At 26.2% G+C, this 12,420-nt stretch overlaps 12 protein-coding genes and 1 non-coding gene across 13 annotated transcripts; 6 read left to right on the plus strand and 7 right to left on the minus strand.

Moving 5' to 3' along the window:
* Position 1: 1 nt before the first annotated feature.
* HAN_1g17 (hypothetical protein) lies at positions 2-1,255 on the plus strand (the record flags this gene model as incomplete). Its single annotated transcript, XM_001712138.1, has 1 exon — positions 2-1,255. The coding sequence occupies one exon, from the start codon at positions 2-4 to the stop codon at positions 1,253-1,255; it is 1,254 nt and encodes a 417-aa protein (XP_001712190.1).
* Positions 1,256-1,316: 61 nt separating this feature from the next.
* On the plus strand, positions 1,317-1,781 carry HAN_1g18 (hypothetical protein; the record flags this gene model as incomplete). The annotated part of the gene is made up of 1 exon (XM_001712139.1): positions 1,317-1,781. One exon carries the CDS (start codon positions 1,317-1,319, stop codon positions 1,779-1,781), a length of 465 nt encoding a protein of 154 aa, XP_001712191.1.
* Positions 1,782-1,806: 25 nt separating this feature from the next.
* Positions 1,807-4,353, minus strand: HAN_1g19 (ef2; the record flags this gene model as incomplete). Its single annotated transcript, XM_001712140.1, has 1 exon — positions 1,807-4,353. The coding sequence occupies one exon, from the start codon at positions 4,351-4,353 to the stop codon at positions 1,807-1,809; it is 2,547 nt and encodes an 848-aa protein (XP_001712192.1).
* A 98-nt stretch (positions 4,354-4,451) lies between these two features.
* On the minus strand, positions 4,452-5,819 carry HAN_1g20 (nop-like protein; the record flags this gene model as incomplete). The annotated part of the gene is made up of 1 exon (XM_001712141.1): positions 4,452-5,819. One exon carries the CDS (start codon positions 5,817-5,819, stop codon positions 4,452-4,454), a length of 1,368 nt encoding a protein of 455 aa, XP_001712193.1.
* Positions 5,820-5,953: 134 nt separating this feature from the next.
* On the plus strand, positions 5,954-6,313 carry HAN_1g21 (h2B; the record flags this gene model as incomplete). Its single annotated transcript, XM_001712142.1, has 1 exon — positions 5,954-6,313. The coding sequence occupies one exon, from the start codon at positions 5,954-5,956 to the stop codon at positions 6,311-6,313; it is 360 nt and encodes a 119-aa protein (XP_001712194.1).
* A 223-nt stretch (positions 6,314-6,536) lies between these two features.
* Positions 6,537-7,178, minus strand: HAN_1g22 (gps2; the record flags this gene model as incomplete). The annotated part of the gene is made up of 1 exon (XM_001712143.1): positions 6,537-7,178. The coding sequence occupies one exon, from the start codon at positions 7,176-7,178 to the stop codon at positions 6,537-6,539; it is 642 nt and encodes a 213-aa protein (XP_001712195.1).
* A 52-nt stretch (positions 7,179-7,230) lies between these two features.
* HAN_1g23 (rpl30) lies at positions 7,231-7,560 on the minus strand (the record flags this gene model as incomplete). Its single annotated transcript, XM_001712144.1, has 1 exon — positions 7,231-7,560. The coding sequence occupies one exon, from the start codon at positions 7,558-7,560 to the stop codon at positions 7,231-7,233; it is 330 nt and encodes a 109-aa protein (XP_001712196.1).
* A 131-nt stretch (positions 7,561-7,691) lies between these two features.
* Positions 7,692-7,826, minus strand: HAN_1g24 (rpc10; the record flags this gene model as incomplete). Its single annotated transcript, XM_001712145.1, has 1 exon — positions 7,692-7,826. The coding sequence occupies one exon, from the start codon at positions 7,824-7,826 to the stop codon at positions 7,692-7,694; it is 135 nt and encodes a 44-aa protein (XP_001712197.1).
* Positions 7,827-7,834: 8 nt separating this feature from the next.
* Positions 7,835-7,937, plus strand: HAN_1g25. The gene is given in 2 exon segments: positions 7,835-7,880; positions 7,890-7,937. It is a non-coding gene; the product is annotated as a tRNA-Ser (tRNA).
* Positions 7,938-7,982: 45 nt separating this feature from the next.
* Positions 7,983-8,609, plus strand: HAN_1g26 (Rpf1; the record flags this gene model as incomplete). The annotated part of the gene is made up of 1 exon (XM_001712146.1): positions 7,983-8,609. The coding sequence occupies one exon, from the start codon at positions 7,983-7,985 to the stop codon at positions 8,607-8,609; it is 627 nt and encodes a 208-aa protein (XP_001712198.1).
* A 62-nt stretch (positions 8,610-8,671) lies between these two features.
* Positions 8,672-9,097, plus strand: HAN_1g27 (rps27A; the record flags this gene model as incomplete). The annotated part of the gene is made up of 1 exon (XM_001712147.1): positions 8,672-9,097. The coding sequence occupies one exon, from the start codon at positions 8,672-8,674 to the stop codon at positions 9,095-9,097; it is 426 nt and encodes a 141-aa protein (XP_001712199.1).
* Positions 9,098-9,197: 100 nt separating this feature from the next.
* HAN_1g28 (reb1) lies at positions 9,198-10,121 on the minus strand (the record flags this gene model as incomplete). Its single annotated transcript, XM_001712148.1, has 1 exon — positions 9,198-10,121. One exon carries the CDS (start codon positions 10,119-10,121, stop codon positions 9,198-9,200), a length of 924 nt encoding a protein of 307 aa, XP_001712200.1.
* Positions 10,122-10,146: 25 nt separating this feature from the next.
* HAN_1g29 (rad3) lies at positions 10,147-12,417 on the minus strand (the record flags this gene model as incomplete). The annotated part of the gene is made up of 1 exon (XM_001712149.1): positions 10,147-12,417. The coding sequence occupies one exon, from the start codon at positions 12,415-12,417 to the stop codon at positions 10,147-10,149; it is 2,271 nt and encodes a 756-aa protein (XP_001712201.1).
* Positions 12,418-12,420: the final 3 nt, after the last annotated feature.

Consider the following 12,420-nt stretch of genomic DNA (forward strand, 5'->3'; position numbering starts at 1 on the left):
GATGTTTTTTTTTGAAGAAAAAATTTTAATTTGTTCGATAAAATCCCAAAAAAAAGCTTTTCCTGAAAAAAAGAAATTAAAAGCTCGACAACTTTTTTTCGAGAAGGAGAGAAAAAATTTAACTTTTGGGAATTTTTTTTCTATCAAAAAAAAACAAAAAAATGAGATTTTTCAACTTTTTTTCGAAAAAACAAAATTCAAAAGTAAAATTTTTTATTTTTCCGGAAATGATTATAAATTCAAAAATTTTTTTAAAAGTTTTCATTTTATGGAAAATTTTATGACCATTTGCGAAATGCTTTTTCTCGATCAAAACCAATTTTTTTTCCATCACAAAAATGAAAATTTGTTATCTAAATTTGTTATAAAAATGTTATCGGATTTAAAATTTAATAGCTTTGGTTGGTTGATCGAATATCGAGATTTTCTCCGCCTTTTTTTTAACAAAAATCACAACGAGGGAAAAAGTTTTCGTCCTGATTTTGTGAAGAAAAAAAATACCATTTTGACTGAGTTGAATATATTTTTGCAAATAAAAAAATTTTTTTTTAAAAAAAACCAAAATTGTTCTTTAAAAAATTCTTTAACACTTCGGAATTTAATAGGTAAAATTTCAATGGAAAACCTTTCTTTTTTTTTTGAAAAAATAGTAGGAATAGCAAAACTTATGGGATATAAAAAAAATTTTTTTAAAATTTTGTTTGAGAAGACTAAGTATGATTTTTCTAGCCTATTTACTTACAAAAAAATGTTAAATCTTTTTTTAAAATACCAATTTAAACTATCCCCAGAACAAAAAAAAAATTGTGAAAATTATTTAAAAAATTTCCAAGTAAAAGAAATAAAAAAAATAAAGACCAAAGAAAATATTTTTTGGGTCGAAACTTACATTGACATTTGTTCAAAAAAATCAAAACATTTAAATAATAGGTTTTTTTTTTTACAAAAAAGAAAAAAAGAAATTTTTTCTCAAATAATTTTCATAGTTTTTATAAATTCAGAAAATTATTTTCAAAAAGAGATAATTTGGTTTTTTTTTTGGAATCATTTTGTTTTTTTTTTGGAGAATCAGAATTTTTTCCAAAGCTGGTCTTTGGAATTGATATTTAAAATTTTCCAAGAATTTAATGAAAAAGAAAAAGGGATTTCTCTTTTTATAGAACTTTTTAAAGGGAAGCTTTTTAACTTGTTAAAAAATCTTGATAATCTTCGTGTTCTTTTTTTCCTTAAAGAAATATTTTTTTTTTTAAAATAAAAATTAAAATTTTTTTTATTTAATTTTTTGTTTAAATTAATTTTCTTTAATCAACTTATTAATGCTTAATTTTCTTTTAAATTTATCATTTAAAAAAAAAAATTTTTTAGGTCAGATTTCTAAGATGTGTAACTTTTTTTCGGAAAATTCACCTGAAAATAGATATTACAGGACTTTTCAACATAGAGCCAAACTAAGTTTTTGTTTAAAAAACCGAAAACTGGATAAAAAACATAAAGATTCAATAAATTTTTCGATGTTAAAAAGAGGATCAGTAAGCGTACTTACTCGACAAAAAATTAGTTTAGCAAATAAAGGAAGAAAAAAAACTGAAAAAGTATGCCAAAAAATTAAATCTTCATTAAAAAATAGGCGTTTGACAAAACATCATAAAAAAAAAATAAAGGAAAAACTAACGGGGAAAAACAATCCAATGTTTGGTAAAAAACATTCCAAAAATACCAAAAGAAAAATAAGCAACAAACTAATTCAAAAGAAAGATAAAATTGAAAGGAAAGGAAACTAATTAAATTTTCTAATTTTTTTTTATTTTAAAGTTTATCATAATAATTTTCTACTCCTGGAATTTCTTCTTTTAATCCTTTTCGTTTTCGAATGCTCGAAACCAAATCTGAAGTTTTATCTGTTTTTTCTAAAGGATCTCCTTGAATTATTTGCCAATGATCAAAAACACATTGCGGAAAAGCCTGACCAGAAGTGGCAGCCCTAAGGTCTGCTGTAAAACCAAAAGATTCTTGAACTGGCAAATAAGCTTTTATGTTAAATATTGGAGTACCAAATCTTTGGGTTTCTTCGAAAACATGCCCCCTTTTCCGATTTAAAACTCCATATATAGAACCAACTGCATTTTCGGGACATTGAATTTCGACTAAATAAACTGGTTCCATAAGTCTTGGTTTTCCTAATAATTGGGCGCCTAGGAAGCATCTCCTTGCAGTAGGGATAATTTGACCTCCTCCTCTATGGATTGAATCTGCATGTAGAGTAACGTCCAGGATATTAAAAGAAATTCCTCTCATGTTTTCATTACAAAGAGCTCCTTCTTTCGTTGCCCACTGAAAAGCAGAAACACATGAATCTTTTATTTCATTTAAGTATTGAATGGATTTTGTACAATCTAGTAAAAAATTTGGCCCATTTCCTTCTGGACCAAAACACCAAATTTTTTTTACGGATTCTTCATCCATTTGATAGCTATTTTTTAGCTCTTTTGCTCTTATTTTTATATCATCTCTAGGGGTAATTTTTCCTTCATCAATGGCTTCTGGTAACCCTTCAGGAAGGGGTTCTGCATAGCAATAAATACGGTTATGTTTGTTGGGAGATTTAGAAAGGCATAAACCTTTTTCTTGGGGATTTGGAACTCCTTCGACCGTTTCCCGAAAAGAAACAACAGGTTGGGAAACTCTGATTTCAGCGCCATTCATAAAATCTTCTTGAAGATCCTTTAAACAAATTTCTAAATGTAATTCTCCTGCTCCAGCAATTATATGTTCGCCTGATTCTTCTATTTTACATTGCACAAGGGGATCAGATTTGGACAACCTTTTTAGTCCCTCCACTAATTTGGGAAGATCGCTTGGATTTTTTGGTTCGATCGCAACTCTTACGACTGGAGAAACTGAATATTTCATGCTTTTTAAAGGGAATGCACTCTCTGAATCTGACAGAGTTCCTGATTTAAGCAAAAATTGGTCTATTCCTACCAAACCTACAGTATTTCCAGCAGGAATTGAATCGACAAGTTCAGTCTTTTTCCCCATCATCAATAAAGTCCGTTGAATATTTTTTATTACTAAATCAGTTTTTTTTCCTGGGATATATGAAGGCCCCATGATTCTTACCTTTTGGCCTGTTTTTACTGTTCCTGCAAAAACTCGTCCAAAAGCAACAAAACGTCCTTTATCTGTTGAAGGAATCATTTTTGAAATGTAAACCATAAGTGGGCCGGAAGCATCGCAATTTTTAATTGATAAGGCAGTTTCATCATCCATGGGTCCTTCATATAAATTTTGTACTCGGTAGGATTGTGCTTTTGCTGGAGATGGTAAATTTATTACAATTGTTTCCAATAAAGCGGAACTTGCCGGTAGCCATTTTTGTAAAACTTTTTTCATCAAATGTTTCTGAGTTAATTTTTTATCTTCTCCGCTTAACTTTATATCAAATGAAGAAAGGGCTTCTTCCAATTCCTTAACTCTATCAGACATAGCTAACTTAACAATTTTTTTTATAGGATTAATAATAAAGTGGACAAAGGCTCGAGTTGCTCCTTTTTTTTCTTTTTTTAACCATTTTTTGGTTTCTACATCGAAAAAGTTGTCACCCCATAACCGAGAAGTCAATTTTTCTATAAATTCAGATTTTTTTTCGTCTTGGATTTTCCATTTTGTGGCATACATTCGTGCAAATTGACCCAAATTAAAAGCCCACCCGTGTAATCCTGCTGAAAAAGAGACCGTATTTTTTTCGGGAGAAACCTGGACATCACCTAGTAAATCATCTTGGTAAGTGGCCATTATTACATTGGAATTTTCGATAACTCTTAAACAATTTTTATATATATCTTCACTTTCTGCTTGGAGTTCAAGAAAAGCTCGATCTAGTTTATTAATGGTTAAAACGGGTTTTATTCTTTCTAAAAGGGCTTGTCTTAGTACTGTTTCAGTTTGTACGCAAACTCCTTCAATGCAATCAACTACAACGAGGGCTCCATCAGTGACTCGAAGAGCCGCTGTTACTTCTGAAGAAAAATCAACATGCCCGGGAGAATCTATGAGATTTATTAAAAATTCTTTTCCTTCAGAGTTCGGGGGAAGACCTAACTCGCTTGGAAATTCGAAGAAAAGCGTGATTCCGGTTGATTTTATTGTGATGCATCTTTCTTGTTCATCTGCTCTTGTGTCGGTCAACCGAGCGTCTCCTGCAGAATCTAGAGAAATTATTCCAGCAGCTGCTACCAAAGAATCAGTAAGTGTTGATTTTCCATGATCTACATGGGCAATTACCGACATGTTTCTAATATTATGTTTTCGCGACATTATTTCTCTTACCTGTTCAATGCTAAAATTTGCCATTTTTTTTTTGTTATTTTTTTATTAAAAATTATTTATATTTTTCTATTTTTCTATATTTTCTTATTATGGTTTTTAATTAAAAAATTTTTTTAAAATTATTAGGAAATACTTTTTCTTATGCATTGAAACAAAACTTTGGGATTTGTAAAAGAAGCAGGAAAAAAATTAAAAAATTCACGGTTTTTATTTAAAAAAAAAATTACTCTTTTTTTCGTGCTTTTTTTTTCATTTTCTAGAATTTTTTGAATTTTGAATTTATTTCGAAAAATAATAGTTGAACTTTTTTTAATTTTATTTATTTTTTGATAAAAAGGGTTTAATTCTTTTAATTTATTTTTTTTTATACAATTTTTTTTCATGGGAAGATAGGTTTTTGTATTCATACAAAAAAAAATCCAAGAAAAATCAAAATAAATTGATATCAAAGATTTATAAAAAAGTTTTTCTTTCCCGATTACAAATAAAGTTTTTTTATCGTTTTTTAAATCAATAAAGGTGATTCCTTGTAAATTCAAAAGGAAATTCATTAAAAATTGTTGACCAGTTTGGTAAATAAAAATAACTATTCCTCCAAAAAAATTTTTTCTTGAAGGATTATTAAAATTTTTTGAAAAAATTCGAAATAATTTTGCCGTTTTTTTTTTTTTAAAAAATATTTTTAAATATATTTCAAAAAACTTTTTAGAATTAGTTTTCCCCTTCTCTTCTTTTGTTTTCTGTAAAACAAAATTTCTTTTGAAAAAAAAAATGAATCTTTGGTTCAAATTTAAATCACATTGATTTATTTCAAAAAAATTTTTAAATTTTTTCAATTTTTCAAATTTATTAACAATCAACTTAAACAAACTTATATTTAGTTCTAAAAAAGAAGAAAAAATTTTTTTTGTTGTTCTGATTTTATAGGAATATATTTTTTTTTTGGGTAATAAAATTTTTATATCAACACCCAGAAGTTTAAATTCAATAGAAAAAGCTTTTTTCATTTCAAAAATAAAGTTTATTGAAGAAAAATACTTCAGAATATAAAAAAATTCTAAGATTAATATGGAATTATCATTTAATTTTTCGGATATTGAATTCTCAAATAAAGGGTTATCTATTATCAAAAAAACAAATGGAAAAATTTCTTCTAATTGTTTTAAAACTTTGAAAAATTTTGGGAATCTTTTTGTGATCAAATTTTCAAAGTCGTAAAAAGGAAAAAAATTGGAGATTTTTTTTGGAAATTTTTTTAGATTTCTTTGAATGGATAATCTAAGAAATTTTTTCCACGATTCGATTTCTTTTGTTTTTACCAAAAATGGATCTTTAAAAAAAGTGGCTGCTGTTTTTTTTGCATAATATGATTGTAATTTTTTTCCAGATTTTTCTCTGGGACAAAACGGAATTATCCCTCTGAGTAAACAGAATTGATCCCAAATTTCTTCGGATATTTCTAGGTTTTTTATTATCTGATTTCTACTCATAAAAAAATTAAATTGGTCCATTATTTTTTAAAAAAAACCATCTAACCACAAGATACCAATTTTTTGGATGTTTAAAAACTTTATTATGTGTTGAGTCAATTTCTTTTTGATGTGCTTAAAATAACCATAATACAATGAAAAATAAAGTTCAAAAAAAATTAAATGAAAACAAAAAAAAAACAGAAAAATCTGATAGAATTATAAAAAAGAAAAGGGTTATTTCCTATTTAAACTATATCTATAAAGTGTTGAAGCAGGTTCATAACGAAATTGGAATATCTTCAAAAGCAATCGATTCAATGAATTCTTTTGTTATCGATTTATTTGACCGAATAACCACCGAGGCGAACAAATTATCCTATTATAATAAAAGCAAAACCCTCACAGCAAGAGAAATTATGACTGGAGTACGTTTAATTATTCCTGGTGAGCTTGCCAAACACGCTATTTCGGAGGGGACTAAAGCCGTAGCAAAATACAGAAGCTCAATTTAAAAAAAACCAAAAAAAAATTTAAAATTTTCCTACTTTAATAAAATTGATAGATTCGACCAAAAAATTAATTTTTTCAATATTTTTATTTGAATTTTTAATTTTAGTTCTATCTTTTTTAATTTGATGTTTAAAAAAACCATGCTAAGATTTTTTTTTTTTTATAACAATTTAGTTAAAATTTTAAAAAAAAAATAAATATATTAATTAAGAAAGAAGTTCAACTTTACATTTCGTCATCATCTTCAGGTAAAGCAATTTGTTGGGCTTCCAAAAGTTCTTTTTCCATTTCTTTTTTTCTTTCTTGATCAATTTCTACTTCAGCTGGAGCCAATGCTGGACTTTCAATAAAAATAAGAGTAGGATCTCCTGTTAATTTTCTACCTAACCATAAAAAAGGTTTTTCAAAATTATAATTGGATTTAGCAGAAACATCGTAATATTGTAAATTTTTTTTTCGATGAAAAGTTATTTGTTTCGCTTTGACCTTTCTATCTTTTATATCCACTTTATTTCCAACCAAAACAATTGGTATATTTTCACAAACCCTAATTAAATCTCTATGCCAATTTGGAACATTTTTGTAAGTTATTCTGGAAGTAACATCAAACATAACAATGGCAGCTTGACCTTGAATGTAATAACCGTCACGCAAACCGCCAAATTTTTCTTGACCTGCAGTATCCCATATATTAAAAACAAGAGGTCCTCGATTTGTAAAAAATTTTAAAGGATGAACTTCTACACCTAAAGTTGCGATATATTTTTTTTCAAATTCTCCAGTTAAATGTCGTTTTACAAAAGTAGTTTTTCCAACACCGCCATCCCCAACTAGGATCAACTTAAACATAGGTTCAAAGGTTTGCATTAAAATAAGAAAAGGCGGGCCTGGGAAAAATAAAAAAAAAATTTAAAAAATTTTATTTTTTCAAAAAATTCAAGATATCGGAATCGCCTGGGTCAATAATTCCAATACAACAACACCTGAAATTTTTCCCACAGGCCAAACCTAATTCGGAATTATTTCCATAAAAATGATGAATAGAACTTTTGTTTAGCATTGCTAAATACTCTAATTCAAGTCTTCTAGTTGATGGACAATTATTTGCTACAATGATAATTTTACATTCGCCTTCTTTTAGAGATTTGTTAGTAGTGTTGTACCCTATGGTAAATTTTCCACTTTTTACTACAAGTCTTAATTTATTTCCAAGATTTTCAGTGGTTTTTTGGTTTTTTTTTTCAGTCATAATAATAAATTTAAATAATTAGAAATTGTTTCATTTTGTTACCATATATTTTGCCTTTTCAAAAAAGTAACGAATTCGAAAACAGAAGAATTCTAAAAACTCGAAAAAGTCGAGATCCTTGAAAATATTTTTTATCGCGCCTCATAACCAAGAATTTTTTTTGTTCTGGTTTTGTATAATATCCTTGTTCCACAGAATACACAAGAAATAGTTTGAGAAAAAGAAATTTCATTTTTTCCTCCACACTCTCCACAAATATATTCCATTTTTTAAACGCACACGGCAAGATTCGAACTTGCGCAGGGAACCCCTAAGAGATATTTGATTGATTCTAATCTCTCGCCTTCAATGTTATTTAACCACTCGGCCACGTGTGCTATTATACAAAGAAATAATTTTTTTTTATTTAAAAAATTTATTTTATGAAGGTGCCAGCAAAGTTAAAACTCAAAAAAATAAACATAAAAAAAAAAAAAACAGGAATAGGAATAGTAATTTCCAAAAAACCAACAAAAAGAATTTTATTAATGGTTAAAGACCTCCTTTATTTAATTCCACATTCTAAACTTTTTAAAAAAAAAAACTTTAAGCTTCAAGATATTATTTCTTATTTAAAATTACATAATTTTAAAAATATTTTGTTTGTTAAAAACGAAAAAAAAGGCTCTGTTTTTTTGTGGCAATTACAATTAAATTTAAAAATTTCAATTTTATATAAAATTGTTTATTTTTTGCCAAAAAAAAATATTTTAAATAATTCTTCTCGTTCTTTTCATAACCCTGAAATTATTTTTAAAAATTTTAAAGGAAATATTGGAAAAAGTCTTTGTTTTTTATTAAAAAGCCTCTTTTCAAATTATCCAGATTTTAAAGGTAGGCAAGTTTTTTCGTTCTTTTTTTTTCAAAAGTTTATAATTTTTCGGTTCCATAGGTATATTTTTTCATCAACTTCAAAAGACGTAAAATTACAAGAAATAGGCCCACGATTTACTTTTCTTTTCTACAAAATGTTCAAAAATATTCCTAAAAGTTTTTTGGGAAATTTTTAGGCTTTAAGAGAAGTCAGATTTAAAAAAAATCAAGAACACCTGTCCTTTGTTTTAACTAAAATATGAAACTGGTTTGTCCAAAAATTGAAAAAAAAAATAAAAACTCTTTAACATTGGATAAAACATTGAACTTTGAAACTAAAATAAAATATTCAAAGAAAATTATAGCAAAAAATTGGTTTTTTATTAAAAATTTTTTGAATATATTTAAAAAATATTCTTCAACTACGAAATATCAACGACACCCAAATTTTGAATTGAAAGGAGGAGGGAAAAAGAGAAAAAAAAAAACATACACTAAACCCAAAAAAATTAAACATATTCGCAAAAAAATTAAGTTAAAAACCTTGAATTATTATTCAGTGGATGATGGAAAAATTAAAAAATTGCGAAGGGAATCTCCGCAATCTCCAGGTAGTTTTATGGCTGAACACTCAGATAGATTAACTTGTGGAAAAACTGGTCTTACATTAGTTCGAAAAGACTAGAGAATCCATTTTTAATTTTTTTTGGATATCCTTTCCTTTCTATAAAAAAAAATATTAGAAATTTAAAATTATATTTTATTAAAAAATTTGGATTTTTTATTTAAATTTTATTTAAATTTAAAATTTTTAATAATTTATTTCGAATGAAAAAGATTGCAGCTTTAAAAGAAATTTGAAAATCACCTTTTTTTTTTTTTGTTGGTAAGAATTTTTGACATAAAGAACGCCATTTATTATATGTTTTGTGTGCTGGAACACCTTTTAAAAGACAACCCCATTTTATTTCTGTTTCATCAATCACTTGTAACAAAAAAATGGATTCGATCAATCTAAGACTATCGGATAAAGTTAATTTGATAATTGATCCGGGTGTAAAAAATCTTGCCCATTCGTTTCTGCATTGAAGATAACTTCTTGTGTGAATTTTTTCAGCGACTAAAGTCCATTGAATAGTTTCGACACCTTTTTGTTCTTGACTAATATCGTGACCAATTTGTTTGGTAATCAGTTGAATTAATTTACATTTCTCTTCTTGAAACCATTTCCCTTTCTTCCTTTTTTCACCACTTTTTAAAGCGTCTCTCCATTTATCATAACATGCTCCCGGAAGTCTATTCAAGGTTGTTCCAATTTTTGTCCATTGACAACCATAACAGTCCACTAATTTTTTCAAATTTTCGAGGTCTTCATTTGTCCATTTACCTTTATAATTTTTTATCGAAAGTCTTCTGCGAGCATGATCATATATTGATTCAACGCGCCTTGATGGAATGTGTTGAGCTACTTTTCCCCAAAAATTTTTAGGAAGCTCTTGTCTTGATAAGGATAATATTTTTTTTGAATTATCAAAATTAAAATTTACTCCCTCTTCCTGGAGAACTTGGTTTAATGCTTTATCTACTAAAATTTGCTCAATTCGAGAAAAAGGTCCTTTTTTAAAATTTTTATTTTTTCCAAAATTTAAATTAAGGAAATTTTTTTTTTTTTTAGTTTCAAAGGTTAATTTTTCTGAATATTTGGGCATATTTTCAAAAAATTTACGAGGGTTCTTAAAATCTGATATTTAACCATGTTTTAGTGAAAAAGTTTTTTATTGTTTGGGTAATTTTATCAATTTTTCGAGTCTTTTGATTTCCAAAAGGAGTTTTCCAGAAATCTTTCCAATAATTTTCAAATAAAATTAATTTTTCTTGATTTATCAAAATTAAAACTCCAAAATCTTTTTTCGAAGGAAAATAATCCATCAAAATATTTCCTAAATTTTTTAACACATAAAATTTTTTGCAATCTTCAAATTGTTTGGTTTTTAAAAAAAATTTTGAATTTCGGAGGAAAATTCGGAAAGTTTGGTGTTTTTCAAAAAACATTGGATCTATAATCAAAAGATTTCGACAATAATGAGATTTAAAATTTATTTTAGTGGTAGTTCCTCCATTGATACCAAAAAGAAGTGTTTTTAATCCCAAATCGCAACAAATTTTATAATTTTCAATTAATAAATAATTATCTTCTAAATTAATATTTTCTAAAAAAATCTCTCCTTTTCCAATGAAATTTTTTAAATATTTTTCGGTTTTCCATTCTTCCAAAAAAACATTAATAAAATTCAAAGAAGGGAAAAGGCAAATTGTACCTTCCAAATTTTCATCAATAAACTTATTCATGATATAAAAGGATTTTTTTGCCAAATTTTTTTGTTGTTCTTTTTTTTTTTTATCAAGATTTATCATTGGTAAATCTTCGCAATTCAAAATAAAAGGATTTATGTTTTTTTTTTCAAGAAAATTTCCTAAATTTCCAAAAATTTGAGGCTTGCAATCAAGAATAAAAAAAATGAAATTTAGTTGTAACCCATTTGGAAAACACACCATTACAGAATTAAAATTTTCGAGTAAACTTTTTGTTAAAAAACTTGTTTCTAGGCAACCAAAATTTATCTTAGGTTCATTTAGAAAAGGAAAATCGGAGTTAGACGATGAAAAAAAAATTTTGAAATTTTCGTTAAATGATTCTGCATTTTCACCAATGATTCGAAAAAATTCTATTAATTTTGTCAATCCATTTATTTTTCTGTAACCAAAATAACCTAGAATAGTTACGAAGCTGTTCAAAAAAAAGTTTAAAAATTTAATGGAATTTAATGTTAATTCCAAATTATAAATATTTTTTAATAAGTACTGTAAAAATTCTTTAATACTCAATTTTAAATGAGTGTTTTCATTTAATTTTGAGGAAAAAAAATCAGTTATTTTTTGGATTAACGAAAAAAAATGAAAAATCCTACCGATTGATTTTTCTTTTTTTTTTCGAATTGTAAAAAATTTTGGATTAAAAAAATTTTTTTGGTGAAAATTTCGATAAGAAAAGATATTAAAAAAATTTTCCGTAAGGTTCGTGTTAATTTGATCGTAAAAGAAAAAATCCTCAGAACTAAATTTTTTAAGAAATTTTGATTTGTGAAAAAAAAATTTTTTTTTTAGCCAAAAAATAGATCTTTGACTATCTTTTAAAATTATTGGATTAAGATTAATTGATGAAAATATCAATTGTATTGATTCTAGATCGTAAATGTCTTCAAAAATTAAGTAAGACAATGAAACATTTTTTTGGTTTTTTGAAAAAAAAAAATCAGAAAAAAAAAATTTTTTGAGTGTGCCAATAATAACGTCTGATTTCAAAACAATATCTCGTGAAAAAAAATAAGGACATATTTTTTTTCGAATACCGAATTCTCGTAAAATCTTCAAGGTCCAAATTTTTCGAAAATCCAATTTTTTTTTTTTTTTTAAAAAATTTTGAAAGAAAAAACATTGGTTCTGGGAATTTAAATAGGAATCTGAATTTATATTTAATTTTGAAAAAATTTTTTCTTTTTTTTTTTCATTATAAACAGAAAAAGCCAATAAACTTTTACAAAAATCTTCAATTTCGTCAATTTTTGTAAGAGGTTTAAGACGCTCTTCGATACAAAGCGTTTTTTTTCCAAAAGGCACTGTAATTTGAGGACTAATTTCAAAGTTTTTGATAGAAAATTTTTCATTTGACTCGCCTAAATAAGTTCTAAATTGTTCTATTAAGGAAATCGAATCGACCTCTTTTCTTAAACAATAAATAAGTTTTTTTTTTAATTTCGTTGAAAAATTGTAAGATATAAAAAAACAAATCGTTACCATCGAAAACCCAATTCCTGGCGGGATACCCATTATTCCATGACTTTTATTATCGAAAAGCTTTTTGAGTATGTACATTAGTTGAATTTGTTCTGGGAAAATTATATTAAAAGGAAAAAGTACATAAACATTTTCAATAAAAAATTTCATTTA

The sequence above is a fragment of the Hemiselmis andersenii genome, chromosome 1, assembly GCF_000018645.1.
Source record: "Hemiselmis andersenii chromosome 1, complete sequence; nucleomorph".
Lineage (NCBI taxonomy): Eukaryota > Cryptophyceae > Cryptomonadales > Hemiselmidaceae > Hemiselmis > Hemiselmis andersenii.